The 15,515-nt window shown below is 32.2% G+C and overlaps 2 protein-coding genes across 2 annotated transcripts; both read right to left on the reverse strand.

Moving 5' to 3' along the window:
• LOC109357208 (cell division protein FtsZ homolog 2-1, chloroplastic-like) lies at positions 2,159–7,558 on the reverse strand. Its single transcript, XM_019600995.1, has 8 exons — positions 7,405–7,558; positions 6,314–7,080; positions 4,895–5,194; positions 4,394–4,484; positions 3,699–3,823; positions 3,018–3,110; positions 2,656–2,721; positions 2,159–2,572 (listed from the first exon to the last, which is right to left on the reverse strand). The coding sequence occupies exons 2-8, from the start codon at positions 6,965–6,967 to the stop codon at positions 2,444–2,446; spliced, it is 1,458 nt and encodes a 485-aa protein (XP_019456540.1). The 5' UTR covers positions 6,968–7,080; positions 7,405–7,558; the 3' UTR covers positions 2,159–2,443.
• Positions 10,894–13,487, reverse strand: LOC109356429 (protein ABSCISIC ACID-INSENSITIVE 5-like). The gene is made up of 4 exons (XM_019599752.1): positions 12,407–13,487; positions 11,804–11,875; positions 11,682–11,711; positions 10,894–11,247 (listed from the first exon to the last, which is right to left on the reverse strand). The coding sequence occupies exons 1-4, from the start codon at positions 13,460–13,462 to the stop codon at positions 11,152–11,154; spliced, it is 1,254 nt and encodes a 417-aa protein (XP_019455297.1). The 5' UTR covers positions 13,463–13,487; the 3' UTR covers positions 10,894–11,151.

Raw genomic sequence — 15,515 nt, forward strand, 5'->3', positions numbered from 1 at the left:
CTGCTGGAGTGATAAGTAGACACATGGCTAATCCTAAGCAATCTCACCTAATTGCAGCCAAAAGGATAATGAGATACTTGAGAGGAACTATGAACTATGGAATTCTGTTTTCAAATCAGGCAGAGATGAATGGATCTTGTTTTGTTGGCTACTCAGATTCAGATTGGTGTGGAGACAAGGAGGATAGAAAAAGTACTTCTGGTTATGTGTTCTCTATATTTGGTGCCCCTGTGTCATGGAGCTCCAAGAAGCAAGATGTGGTTGCTCTTTCCACATGTGAAGCTGAGTATATAGCAGCTTGTAGTGCAGCTTGCCAAGGTCTATGGTTGACATCCTTGATAGCAGAATTGCAGTGTGGTGAGCTTAGTAACTTTGAGCTAATGGTAGACAACAAGTCAGCAATTAACTTAGCCAAGAATCCAGTGAGTCATGGAAGGTGCAAACACATTGAAACAAGGTTCCATTTCTTAAGAGATCAAGTAGATAAGGGGAAGGTGCAGTTGGTCCACTGTCCAACAGAAGAACAGGTTGCAGATGTGCTAACCAAAGGCTTGAAGATAGAAAGATTTCAAAAGTTAAGAGACATGTTAAATGTTCTTTGTTTTGACTAAAAACAGGAGGGTGTTTGCTTGGTTGTGTTCTTGTAAAATGATGAACTCTTGATTAAGGAAGGGTATTGGAATGTAATCAATAGTTAGTTAGTTAGTTAGTTTGGTTAAGAAGCTTCTATTTTTAGTTTGGTAGTTATTGTTAGTTAGCCATATATAGAAACTTGTATAAGTATGATTGTTGCCTTGTTAATGAAGTAACAATTCATTGAGAAACTCTCAACTCCTCACTTTACTCTTCTTCTCCTTCTATTTTCATTAACAGTATAGTACAATACAATTTGACTAATTTTGACTAATTTTAATCAATTTAATTATATATTTAATATAATATAATTGTCATATTATACTGATATACTGATATAAGGACAAATTCCAAGATGGTACGATATGATAAGTGTGCATTTGACTCATATAAGACATATTTATGCGGTGGAGGATACCTTGGTCCACATCATAAAAGCAAAGAAAAAGAATGATTTTAGGAGAAGGTGTTGGCAAAGAAGTATAGCTAGTGGGGATTCCGGATTGTGAGGTTCATGTTAATCAACTTAAGAATATATCATTCTTGTGGCTTTTAATCATGAGGTTGGATATATTCGTATTTTATTCAATCAAAATTGAAAAAAAATATGAATACTTTTAATGAGATTGAGACTTTTTTTATAACTTTTCCAATGGAATGATATAGATACCTTGTTTTAGATGGGCACACAAAAATATTTTTTCGGATTTTTTGTTTGTGAGGTCATTAAACTACTACTTATTACTCATACTTTCCCTTTCATACTAATTGATGGTAATGAAAATGAATTAGCTCCCATATTAAGTTTGACATGCATATTATCGGGAATACATCTTCTATCCAAAAAAGTATATCAGTATATATGACTGATCAATAAATAACATATAAAATGACAACTTTTTGAGATAACAGATATGGTTCATCATAAAGGAAAGTTCATCAAAAGGGCAACATCTATATGTAGCCAATATAAGTTTTTCAATTTTATTATTACTTTATAAGTCACTTTTAATTATTTATATTTGTGAAAAAATAGAATACATGTGTATAATAGAACAAGTTGATAAGCTAAATTGAATACAGACTAATAAGTACAAATTTTTGGATGTTGATTGAGAGATGCAAAACACTTCAACAAACAACTTAAAAAGAGAAAATGAAGATTCAAAATATTTAAATCCTTAATTTAGTTTAAATACTTACATTGGCCATCACTTCAATGTACTTAAACTAAATCAAACACTTCAATCTTTTGAATCTTCCTTTTCTTTGAAGAGTTTGGTGTTGCTCAATCACCACCCAAAAAACTTATATCAAATAATGTGTATCCAATTTAGTTCTGCTATACATGGGTATTCTATTTTTCACACATATAAATCATTAAAAGTGCACACTATAAAATAATAGTAAAATGGAAAACCTTACTATACCTATATATCGGAACACATCTTCTATCTCAAAATTTGTACCACTCCACATACCCGTTCATTCTCATTGGTCAGAAAATATAAAGTTAATATATATTAAGAGTTTTTGTGTCTATTTATTAAACTTCATGATTTGGCTAGCATTTTCAGTCAAAAATTTCAAGTGTGGTGCAAAATACAAAGCTAAATCACTATACAATATACAAAGCTAAAATCACTTATTCAAATAAGCCAACAAACCTCAACTCTAAGCATAAAAGTTTGGAAAGTGCTTAACTTTCATGAATTGCTAACAAAGGGTAAGACAGAGACCTAGTACCAAGACCAATGTTATCTGCATCCTTAAAAGTGCAAGGAGCACTCTTTCATGGTATTAAGAAGTATTAAGCTCTTGGAAAGCGCGAACGCCCTTTCTTCTTTAGGAATTCTGGGATCTCAACAAAACTGCCATCGGTGAAAGAGGAGGATCGCCGATTTATACCGATGGGCTCTCCCTGTGTGAGTTGACTAGCCTGCATTTTGAACGAAAATCAGATTTACGGGTATTGCATCATCGCAGAGGAAACCGGGATGGCAGGGTTGAGTTAAGCCGTACCTGTGCAGGCCTCCCTTCGTTTTCTTCTTGACGCTTGAATCCGGTTGCAATTAATGTTATGCTTACCTATATCAAACCAAATAACACTGGTCACCATGCTGATCATAATATATATAAACAATTAAACTAAGAAATGGTAGTTTAGAGATTATTATGTTTAGTTCTTTTATCTGAATAGAGGGTGAACTTGAGGTAAAGATAAGGTTGTTGCTCAGTGACCAATGAGGTCGTGGGTTCAAATCCTGGAAATAGTCTCCCCGTTATGGAAGTAAGGTTGCATACATCTACCTTTCCCAGACTGACTAAGTGGCATAACAAATAGAAGTTCATATAAATTTAAAGGTTTGCATAGTAAAACTTACTTGGCCGCTTAGTGATGGATCTATTACTGCTCCAAATATTAAATTAGCAGTGGGGTCCACAAGGTCATATATAACTTCTGCTGCAGCATTTACCTGTAAGTGATTATATTAAAAGCTATAGCATATGAAAGGACCAACTTACATAAAGAGTATGGTGAATTTAATATATAGAAGATCAGGAACTAGGTAACTAAGATTTCAGAATGAATGGAAGGCCGGTTCACTTTATTTCTTTGCTCACAGCATCAATACCAAAGTATGCCCCGGATAATTACTTGCTCAAGTCGAAAACCAAATTTATAAATTATTTATCAGAAAAATAAGGCAATAAACTCGGAGATAGGTGTCTATTTACAAATATTTTATAAACATCAAATTTTTCGCGCTCACGTAAGTATCACGTCCATGGAAAACTGATACAACTTGCGATCAAGAACAATCATGTAAGACACCATTCCAATGGAATCTGGCGGTACGGGAAAGAAAATGCGGACTTCAGTTAGTAAATGTTGCTTCTAGAAACTTCCTATAGTCCTTAGATGATCCAAATTCCAAAGGAACGGAGGGGAAATGATGGTTATTTTTTTGTCGAAAAAAATAGAAGAGGACACATCGTAGGCACGTATGAAACAAATATTTAGTGAAGATAAAACTTTAAGAACCATAGGGATAGCTAGATACCTCAAACAAGGTCAGATCAGTTCCACCAGTTATGTTCCATACAATTCCAGTAGCCCTCTCTATACCAATATCTAGTAAAGGTGACTGGATGGCATTCAATGCGGCGTCTCTCGCTCTTGTTTTCCCTTACACACAAAAAAGAAAACCAGAAGATAAATTTCGATAATATAAGTAATTCATGGATTACAATGTGCTCATCAATTATCAGCACCCGAGACCCGCGAAAAAAGGCACGACAATCAAATGATAATATATTTCTGTTTCAATAATAATTTTTTAACGGAAGGTGATGCCGAGAGATAACATTTTGTTGTTGAGGACCATTATGATGTATTCACCACCATCAATGTGTGAGCTTCTCCAGAATTTTGAAGTACGGCAAGGTATGACTCATAAGGACAGTCGATTTTAAAACCCTCAATTTGCTATGTAAGAAAATATTTATGGGGCAATGCCAACTATGCCTCTAAAACAACTTGGGTTGTATAATTTCCCCTTTCTAGACATGGACACCATATGGCATGGTAAGCTGATATATACACCTGCCGAACATATATAGTTTTAGTATGGCACTACCCCTCTACACATACGAGTTTCTGTAAGCAAAACAGAGGATTCAGAGTAATCATTCAAGACAAATAGAAGACCCGGATTCAGGGGCTGCAATGCATTCCAATTTTCACTTTCATACATACCAGTTGCACTTCCTATCCCCATAAGTGAAGAACCTGCATTGGCCATTATAGCTCGAACATCGGCAAAGTCTACATTCACCAATCCTGGTATCTGCAATAAATTACAAAAGATAATATTAATGAGCATTAATGATTTTACAGATAGACACCACCAAGCCTTACACCTTGGACAATGTAAAATCAGTATTTTTATCTTTGTGAATCCAAAACATATAACAAAAACCGTATGAACTCAAGCAAATAAACTAATGCTGGTACACAATTTTGAACAACATGCGAAATAACTTTACACCTACTGACCTACAAACAAGAGTATTGGGTACAGACAAACGGCTATTGTCAAAAGTCAAAACAAATAAAGACAAAAAACACTTTAGGTCCCCTTTTCACTCATCATTTTCCTTTTATTCCTTTACAATCAAAATTTGATGAAGGGAAAAGGAACAAAGCAACAGAAATAAGGTATCTGTTCATATTCAAAGATCATTACGAATTCCATACCGTGATAATATCAGATATGCCACGAACACCTTGTCGAAGAATATCATCAGCCACATTGAATGCCTCAGTTACAGGAGTAGATTGAGAAATTGCAGTCAGCAGCTTATCATTTGGAATAACTATCAGCGTATCAACATTATCTCTTAAGGCTGCAATTCCTTCTTGTGCTTGAACTGCCCTCCTTCGCCCTTCAAATGAAAATGGGGTTGTAACAATACCGACAGTCAGTATACCCATTGACTTTGCGACACCGGCAATAATCGGAGCTCCACCAGTGCCAGTTCCTCCACCCATTCCAGCCTGCAAAGTGAAATTTAATTTCCAAATTAAAAATATATATACCAGCAATGAAAATTTTAGCTGAACAGCAAGCACACTTATTTCAAATTTAAAAAAAATCAACATATTTGACAATTTCGAAGAACAAAAACTGCTGCTTCCTTATCTCACATAGTCGACAATGTATAGTTATCAAAATCAAAATGATAACTTGAGTTTTATATATGCTCTAATAACTTCCCTCGTAAATTTAAACTAAATGTCGCATACAAGTGATTTACAATTGCATTGGTTTCAAATGTTTTCGATATTGCAGTCTACAACAATAACAATAGAAGCCATTTCCCATCAAGTGAGATCAACTACACAACTCATGGCACATGGAGTGATACATTTTGTGAGACAGCAGATTTACTTCTTATTTTCAGATATGACATTTTCATGAAAATAACATCATTGCAATTTTCAGATAAGTCGACAATCTAAGGGTAGCTACCATCATGAAATATATTATTTGACCAAAGAAATTAAAGAATGACAAAGTGCCCTTTACTTTAAAATATAGCTTCAACAAAGTGGAGATACCAGCAACTAAGTTGTATGGTGGATGATGTACACAGCAGTTTTTTACATAGCAAATGTCGATGCTATTATCAGAGAAGTTACTGTTTATTGTAAGCGGTCCTATCAGTTCTGACAAGTTTCTAGTTCTCATTATAAGGGTATGCCAGTTTTCTTTTTATTGCTGGTGCTTTCGTTTTATTACTAATGCCCCCGCAATAAAAATGAAACTGAGTCACCAATAGTCCAACGGTTTTTAAGAGCATACATTGAAAATGCATGTGAATCATAAAGAGCCATGATGTAATGTAGCGAGGTCCCTTGGTAATCCTCTTTGTAGAACATTGTGGCTATTCTTCCTTGCACAATATATTACCGTATATTAATTTTCTATCAAATACATACTATCTTATCCTAATTTGAGCTATGGTTTTATATTCATATATTTTAGTATTATAATAGAGCATATAAATCATGTCTACTGGTTCAATATTGAGAAAATCATTAAAAAAATCAAGCTGCAAAACTGTTAATGCACTTTTGCAGAAACTATAATTGAAGGAAAATGCTTGAACCTACCGTAACAAAGACCATATCAGCTCCATAAACAGCTTCTTCAATTGATTCTTTGCTTTCTTGGGCAGCATTCATGCCAATTTCGGGGTTACCACCAGCACCAAGACCTCGGGTAAGCTCTTGACCGATTTGCAAACGGTTATCAGGAAAGACAGGTGACATCCTCATGGCTTGAACATCAGTGTTAACAATCCAGAACTCTACACCATTCATCGAGCTCTCAATCATGCGATTGACTGCGTTTGACCCACCACCACCAACACCAATGACTTTGATCTTTGCCTCATTATAGTTACTTGAACTAGGTGTGGGTTCCAAGCTTTCGGCGACATTTCCACCCGAGATATCCTTTCTTGGGTTGTTCACTTCTCTGCTACCTTCTCCTCTGAGCATTGACACCTCAGGATGCAGATCTAGAAAAGGGTCTTTACTATGATAGATACTGTTGGAATTGGCTGAGCACTTAACTTGAAACAAACCCGATTTCCGGTTACCATACTTGTTTTCATACATTTTCATGAAGCATGACCTCCCATTGTGATTCTCAATCAGTGTTCGCCCTCCGGGAACAGCCAGTACCCCAGCTAAATTTCTACCATTCGAAGGCGCAAAACTCGTTGACATACAAGTTGCCATTTTTATAGTATCCAAACTCATGAATTCTAATAAACACTTCAATAGATGGGAAAATTAAATTAAATTAAATTAACAAACTCAAAGGCCCAAAAGATTGAAACTTCCAACTTGCCCACAATTCTTTGTTCCAATACCTGTTAATGGGAACAAAAAAGAACCCTCAAATTATTAGGGCAAAATTCAAATAACTAAGGAACTACTCAATTACACTACACTATAGCTAAATCTGTATCTGCTAGATGATACTAGATAGAGTGATAATAAACTAATAATGACAACAATAATAACAAGATAGTGAATAATAATACAAAACAAGGAGAATTATTACATAAAACAGGTAAAAAGTAAGAACCAGAAATGTGATAAAAATTGTAAGATATTAATATCAGAAGATGAAATGGTAAGTAAGAAATGCAAAACATTTAAGTGAGAATGAAAGAGGTAAGAGGAAGAGAAACCTGAAAAAGTTGAGAGGGAATAAGTGAAGGATATTTGAGTGGTGAAGGTGAATAGAAAAGGGGTGAGTGATTTTAAGAATAAGCACTTTTTTGTTTTTGATTTTGATTTTGATGTAGTTTTTGTTTTGGGTGTTAGCTGTCAGAGTTGGTGTTTTTGATGATAATGAAATGAAAATGGTCCGCAACCTTCATGCTGCTACCTAGTAATGATGTAATGGTATATGGTATTCAAAACACACAAACAAAACAACTTCGGATGCAGGTTTTTTTTACTGGATATTTGTAGTCTTACAAAGTGTATCCGTATAATATTAATGATTGATTAGAAAAATATTAAATTATTTAATTTTTAATTAATTTTTTAATCAATTACAATAAGTAATACATAGATGGATACACTTGTTCGAACAAGATATGTTGTTCCAATTTTTAGACCATTAATCTTTTATGGATATGATCCAATTTAGGTTAATCTCTCGCTATATTAAGTCTAAGTGATTGGTATAAATTAATTTTAGATTATGGTTATAATATGTGTGGAAATGTGAGATTATAATCCATAACATTATAAGTTGAAAAAAATAAAGAATATATCAAATAAGCAAAATAAAAAAGCCCAACCTAAGATGTTGTGTTTATGTTTAATGTGTCATTTATTTGTATGAATACACTTTTTGTATTTTTCAATGTAATTATTTTTAAAATTAGTAGTTTTTATGTGAAACATTTTATCTTAATTAAAGTTTTTAATATATGGAATAATTTTGTGGTCAATAGTAAGATTTTTGTCTTTTAATTTTAGGTTATTATTTCAAATTTTGGAAATTATATCTTGATTTGTGATAATAAAATTGTGTTCATTTACACTCCCTTTGGTAGAGGTAACTTTGAGCGGAAAGAAAGAAGAGAGAGATTGAATAGAGATTCTTCTTCTCCCTCCTTTGGTTGAGGAGAGAAAGAGAGAAGAAAGAGAAAAAATACATGGGTGCCACTAAAAATCTTTTCTTCTCAACTTTGAGGAGAAAAAGAGAAGAAATGGCACATTTGACAAGTTTGTCCGTACATCCATTTATTACTAACACTTAATTTTTACAATGAGGCAAAAATACTTATATGATAGGGTCTTTAAAAATTATATTCGATAAGTAGAATCTTCAAAAATTAAAATTAATAAACTTAGATATAATTTTGAGTTATTGCATATTATATATATTTGATTTAGGACACTTATTTATAAAAAAATAGAATTATTAAAAGAGATGTAAAATTAATTAGTAAAATCATTTATAATATAATATATAATAAATTTAAAAATGTTATTCAATAATTAATTATATTTTTACTTTCTCTTTGTTTTGAGGGATACTTTTGTCACTTTATATACAATATTATCTATTTCTTCTCCTTTTCTATTCAACCAAACAAAGAAGAGAGAGAAAAAACAATCACTTCTCTTACATTTCTCTTTTTTTTTTCTATCATAACAAACGATATCAAATTCTACTTTAATTCTCACATCTTTTCTTCTCTCACTTTCTTTCTCACATATTTTTCTCTTCACATTTTCTCCTCTCAAACCAAACAAAGCATTACTTTCACATATCCTTTCTAGGTGGGATTTTTCCCACTCAGTCACCCCTTTTATTGAATAATTTTGTGTATTAAGCCCATTAAAACTATTTTACTAACTTGAGTATGTTTTATATGAAAAGCAGAGGAAAAAACAGAGTGTAATCCCTACAGACATCTTACTAAACAAGCACAGGGATTAATACACCAATTGGCAAAAGAAAATAAATTACAATTCAAAGAAGTAGAAAATCACACCCAAGACCGAATCTTAATAGAGTTTAGCACATCAATAATACTATAGTCAGAGCCATTAAAAATAACCTCATTAAGGAGAAGCCATAAAGACCACACAACCATACTCCATAACATACTCTAGGACTGAGCATCCTTTACTCTTCTGCATAAAGCCATATGACCAGAGAAAGCATCCACAACAGAGGAGGAAACACAAGTAAAAGAAATGTCAAGCCATGCATAGAACACAGACTTATAATGGATAACTTATACTTTAGAATATAATGTTTATGAATCTAAACAAAATTATTATGTTCAACTATTGATTAAGAACAACAATTTCAACTATTCATCATATTGATATGGATTGATGCACATTAAACATTAAATGAGTTTAAGCCATGCTTTATAGTAGAAAATATTTTGCACTATGATGTATTAGAAATCATTTTTAAAACATGGTAGAAATTGATATGAATTTAATAGGATAAAAAACACAAGCACAAACTTTTGGAAATAATATTTTATTACAAATTTACCACTCATGTTCCCATTTAAGTGTTTTTTAAGATTTATTGATATTAGATTTATCTAATATTCTACTACTTCGTTATTTCTCTCTCTGTAATAATTAAAGCAATTCATTTTCATGTATTCTTATTTTAATTAAATATGAATATATTTGTAAATAAAAACAAATCTCATGTGCTATTTTTTTAAAAGGAAACAATTCCTCACGTTTTTGTAAAGGGAATACTACATTAATGTCACGTTTTTTTTAAAGGGAATAATACATTAATGTCAAATTTTATTTCTTTTTACAACTTTTTTTTCAAAACACTTTTTTGGCTAGCATTGCACATGTATAGGCTACATAAGATTTGTAGCATTTTGAAATAACAAAATGTGAGAGCTTACGCTGGAGATGAAATAAGTCTAATTGTTTTGGACTTATTCCACTCGATTCGAATTAAGTTTGTTAAGTTAAATATAAATTATTTTATCAACTTCAGATCGACTCAATGAAATCAAATTTATGTTACTCACTAATTATTGGTATATATACGTACATATACAGATAATTGAATTTTAAAATTAATTTATATGGAAATTTTAATTTTTATATATAATGAGCATGATATTAATATAAAAAGTATATCTATACTTCTATACTATATATAAAGTCAAAACTTGAAATAACTATCATTATTCTACTTTCCTATTTTGCCCTTAATATTTTTTATTTCTAAAGGAAAACCATATAATCTTAGATAATTATAATTAATGTATCTCACTTTAAATTGAATATTATAATAAATACAAAAATCATAACATGAAATATATCTAATAAAAAATATTCTAATTCTCTAAAATATTAATATTATAAAATAAGAATATAGATCGGTAGATACGAAATGCATATCAACACATTAGTATATAATAAATGAAGATTAAAAATGGGCTCACCAAAAGACAAATAGGATAAGAATTAACCTTGATTAACGGAATTAAAATGCAAAACTTCTCATGGTTGAATGGTTCAGAGAGGGCATATCACATCACCTAAAATGGGGTAATCAAAACATATCATATATCTTAAAAGTTATTTCAATATTCCATCCATTTTTCTGATTTTTCTTTTTAAGAAATATATCACTTTTTGATCAGACCGGAACACAAATACGACACAACATGGTTTCACCAAGCATCTAACAATCAAGACTAAAAAAACTCACTAGATTACTAAAAAAAACTCACTAGATTGCTAAAAAAACTCATTCTCACTAGAATGCCATCAATAATACAAACTTACAAACAACTACTATATTATACACTATTTAAATAACTAGTAATAATCATTTCATAATAGTCATCCAAATTTGATGATTCAATCTTCAAAGTTCGAAGTAGTAGTGTTTTCACAGCTACCATGTAGTTGCTTCACAAAGGACAACTTAGGTTCCTTCTCATAGCTCTCAATTTCTCATTTGCCTTCTCAGCTTTGGTTTGAACCCTCATGTTCACATCTTCAAAACACTATAATTTACATAAAGAGTGGTGTCAAAAAAACATATTATATAGTGATAAATTTTGAAACATTCCATGTCAATGCAACAGCTAAGTGGAATGATGTTATGATAAATGAGCCGGACATCAAATTAGAAAATGTTTCATATAAGTTCTACAATTCAATTGTTCGGTTGGATCGAAGAGATGATATATGTTATATAATTAAATATAATATGAATTCCAAGTTAATGATGGAGAAGAGTCACATGAGATATAGTGTTACGGCTCATTTTAAAATATCTATTATTTTTTTGGATTTTTTAATATGAGCAAAACTGTTGGTCCAACCACCCAACTTAAACCATGTTTGCATCGATTTGAAACAAATTGACTAAGTGAGCAATTCTTTAGCCTATATGAAGCTATTTCCCTATCCGGTCTAGGATAATATGAGCAATTACCTGTTCCTTTCTTCTTCTCTCAAGCTCGGCCTAAAGAATATAAAAGAAAGGTTTCTATGTTAGTATTTACTAACAAGTAAGTTCAAAAAAGGGCTTCAAAAGTTAATGTTATTTGGGTGTACCAGGTCTTGTTTTAGTTGGTTGTTTTCTTCTCTTAATATATTCAGTTCAGCTTCTAATTCAACTGTGTATGCCTGTCAAGGTAAGACACACAAAGTTCACCCAAAAGAAGTTCATCAACAATATTTAGATACTCAAATATTCCATCAAAATGTAATAATATATTAAAGGCTGATGCTAAAGAATTATATACAAATATTTGATATATCAAGAAATGAATATTTAATCAAAAAATGTATCATTATGGGAACATAATAATCAAGTCAAAGAAACAAACTAGTTGGTTCAGAATACATTTTAAGTGTCATCCCAAGCAAGGGTAACTAAGTGTCTGGTTAGAAAATAAAAAACTAAGATGGTTAGAAAATAAAAAACTAAGATGGTTAGAAAATAAAAAACTAAGATGGTTAGAAAATAAAAAACTAGGATGTCTCATTGCATGAGATTACTCGAAAAGAGTCTACTTTCAGAATTTGAATTCATGATCTCTAAGTTATCGGACAAACGACCTTAACTATAAAGGTTAAAGTATAACTAACTTATACTTATACGTTGATGAAGACAATGCTCAAATCAACTAAGAATATATGTGTAGCATTGAGTACCTGTTTTCTGGCTCTAGATCTGGCTGCTGATTCTCTGTTCTTGATCATCCTTCTCTGTCTTCTCTCAACCACCTTTTCCACAGGACCATCTACCATTCTCTTCCTTCCTCTCCCCTCAATCCCAAATTGACCTGCAGAGTTTTCATTGGACGAAGCCGGACTCACCGACCCGCCAATTCCTATATTAGGTGGGGGTGGCACTGCCATTGTGTATCCACCCCCACCTCCATTCACCACCCTCCCACCAGGAAAACAAATCCCTGGTGGCGGGGGTGGTGCTGGTGGATGATACACACTATTATCATTCCTCTTGCCGTTTCCTAATTCTCCAACTCCTTGAGCAACCGTGTTATAAGGCTGCTGCGCAACCACATTTCCGACTCCACCACCAATGACATAAGGTGGCATTGTAGTGTTGTTATTTGTGTACACCCCATATTGTTGTTGTTGTTGCTGGTGAGACATTAGTGCATGATTCATTGTACATGTTTCCCTAACTACCCCGGCCTTAACCAAGAAATCCTCCAAAGTCATCTCTCCGAAAGTCGGCTGGCGAGGGGCAGACTCAGTATTCGGAACATTCCCATTATTACTATTATTGCCATTGCTACTTTGTTGTTGTTGTTTGTGTATCTCAGACCAAACTTGTTCCACTGTTTTCCTGCAAAGTGGTGCAGGAAGGGTTAGTGAGCCTTGTCTTGGGAGACTTGGTTGCTTCCTTATTGTTGCCATATTTTTCTCGCTCGAAGCTGTTTCGGTCAGAGACATGTTGTTGCTGTCGTGGTTGTGATTATGGTTGTGATTGACGGGTTGGTTAATGTTGTCTTCGGCATTCCAAATGCTAGTGAGAAATTCATCCATATTCATGGAACCGAAGTTCTTGCCATTCTCGGAGACAAGTGTGTTTTGAAACTCATCCAAGGTGAGTGAGTAAATTGATGATTGTCTTCCAAGTGAAGGGATTGATTTGATTCCTTGATGGTGTTCCATTTGTAGTGCTGATTCAACTTCTCCTTTATCTACTTGGGAGTTTATCTCACAATCCCCTATCACCATGTTCTTCTTGTGGTTTTGCTGCACCAAAATGCAACAATTCATGCAATTTTTGTCAAAACTCAAAGAGAAAAAGCTGAAAAAGATTAGCATCACTTTCATATCAATGTGCAAATTATTGGTGACAATGATGTTATGATCACATGATTGATTATTGGTGTGATTTGCATTTGATTTGATGCTTACATGCATGATCAATTATTAGTGTAAAAGAATAAAAAAAATTATTCTAAAAGATAGACCATACTACCATAGCTATGTTATTCAATTGAAATATATGATATTTTCATACTCGTATGAGATTGTATAATTCTGGACAAAATCCTGTGATTGTCTAGTAGTAAAATGTGAGATATAGGTTGATTTGATGATTTATATTTTTTTTGTAATTAAAAATAAGTTGAAATCTATACTATTAAAATTTGTGGAATATCATATGTCACTATCTCCTCCTATACTAGACCCTTCCACCGGTTTCTTATAGGGTTTCTTATAATTCTATAATGTTGATTAGAGATGTTATAAAAAATCCATGTTAAATGTGATACATATGTTTATATTTGCAATAAAACAGTTGTAAAACTTAACAATTTAATTTTATATTTGTAGATAGGAGTTGTTGAACTTTCCAATTGCATTACTCTATTTAATATTATCCATAACAAGATCAAGATATATTATTGATCTTCATTCTTCATTCCAATGATATTCACGTACAATAATAATTCAGTGTTTTACCACCACCATGATGGAAATTAAAGTTGGAAACTGCACCACCATGTGCATAAGAATCTACAAGCAACTACTTGTTTTTTAGGGTACCTAGGTGGACCTACCTAAATCAAACCCGAATTTAACGGCCCAAACCTATTTTGGCTGGAGTTGATTTTGGTGTGAGGTTTCCCCATGAAAGGATCCCAAACTTTATATAGTAAATTAAAATTATAAAATTATCCTATATATAAAATCAAAGAAATTCATTTAAATCATAATGGGACATGTTTATTTCGGGTTGGGATTAAGACAGGTTCAGGAATATACAAAAGTGTTCCAATAAAGTCAGACTCCTCTCCACTATATTGAAGCGGAGAGTTGTGTGAAAAACAAAGAAAAAATAGAATAAAATGACATGTATATCTTTTTTAGTTATCCAATACTACTAGTTTAGGGTTTAGACAAAACCTGTTTTGGTTTGAGTTGATTTTAGTGTAAGCAAAAAAACCATCATCATTCCTACTTTAGGCAGCACAAGCAACTACTAGTTTATTCTACTTTTTTTTCTTCTTCTTTACTTTATTAGAAACTTACATCACATTTTTATATATTAAAAAATTGGTGGCCCTTGATTGCATGATGTATTTTTGCCCTTGGACCTCCATTTTGTTACAACCACCAATGTTGTGCAAAAATAAAGAGATAGAAACGTATGATTTTGTCTTGAAAACTAAAGAGATAATGATAATTAGGTTTAGGTTGGGTTCTAAGATGAACGTTTATAAACAATGACAATTGAATAAAACAATAAATTGTCTAATGATCCCTTACATATATACCAAAATATATTAATCGAGTGGTATAAAATTATAATCTCACATTATGTCAAATCAAAATGTTACAAAAAATACATTGTTTTTCCTACAACTAGCTTTTAGCCTAACTTGAGTTGATTGTTAGAGAAAAATATTGATTTTATTTATACATCTTGGGATGAAAAACATCTTTTTTTTTTTTATATAACCAACTATATCTCTCACATTTTTTTTAGGTAAAGAAAAAATTATTTTCGGATATGTAATTATATTTCTCAATAAGTATCGTTATCGAGATGAAAAACGTCTAATTCGTTAAAGAACGAGTATAGATTTCCTATTGAGGAATACTGAGAAGGTAGAAAAGCTTAATGTTCAACGTTAAAAGAAGAATCTTTCCTCCTTTAAAAAAGCACCTTGTGGCTACTATTATAAATAAAGATGAAATTTATAAGGATATAGGGTAATATATACAAAGTTGCATTTCTAATTTGTAATCATAGCAAAAAAAGAAGACACTATTAACA

This window comes from Lupinus angustifolius, chromosome LG09, assembly GCF_001865875.1.
Source record: "Lupinus angustifolius cultivar Tanjil chromosome LG09, LupAngTanjil_v1.0, whole genome shotgun sequence".
In the NCBI taxonomy this organism is placed as follows: Eukaryota; Viridiplantae; Streptophyta; class Magnoliopsida; order Fabales; family Fabaceae; genus Lupinus; species Lupinus angustifolius.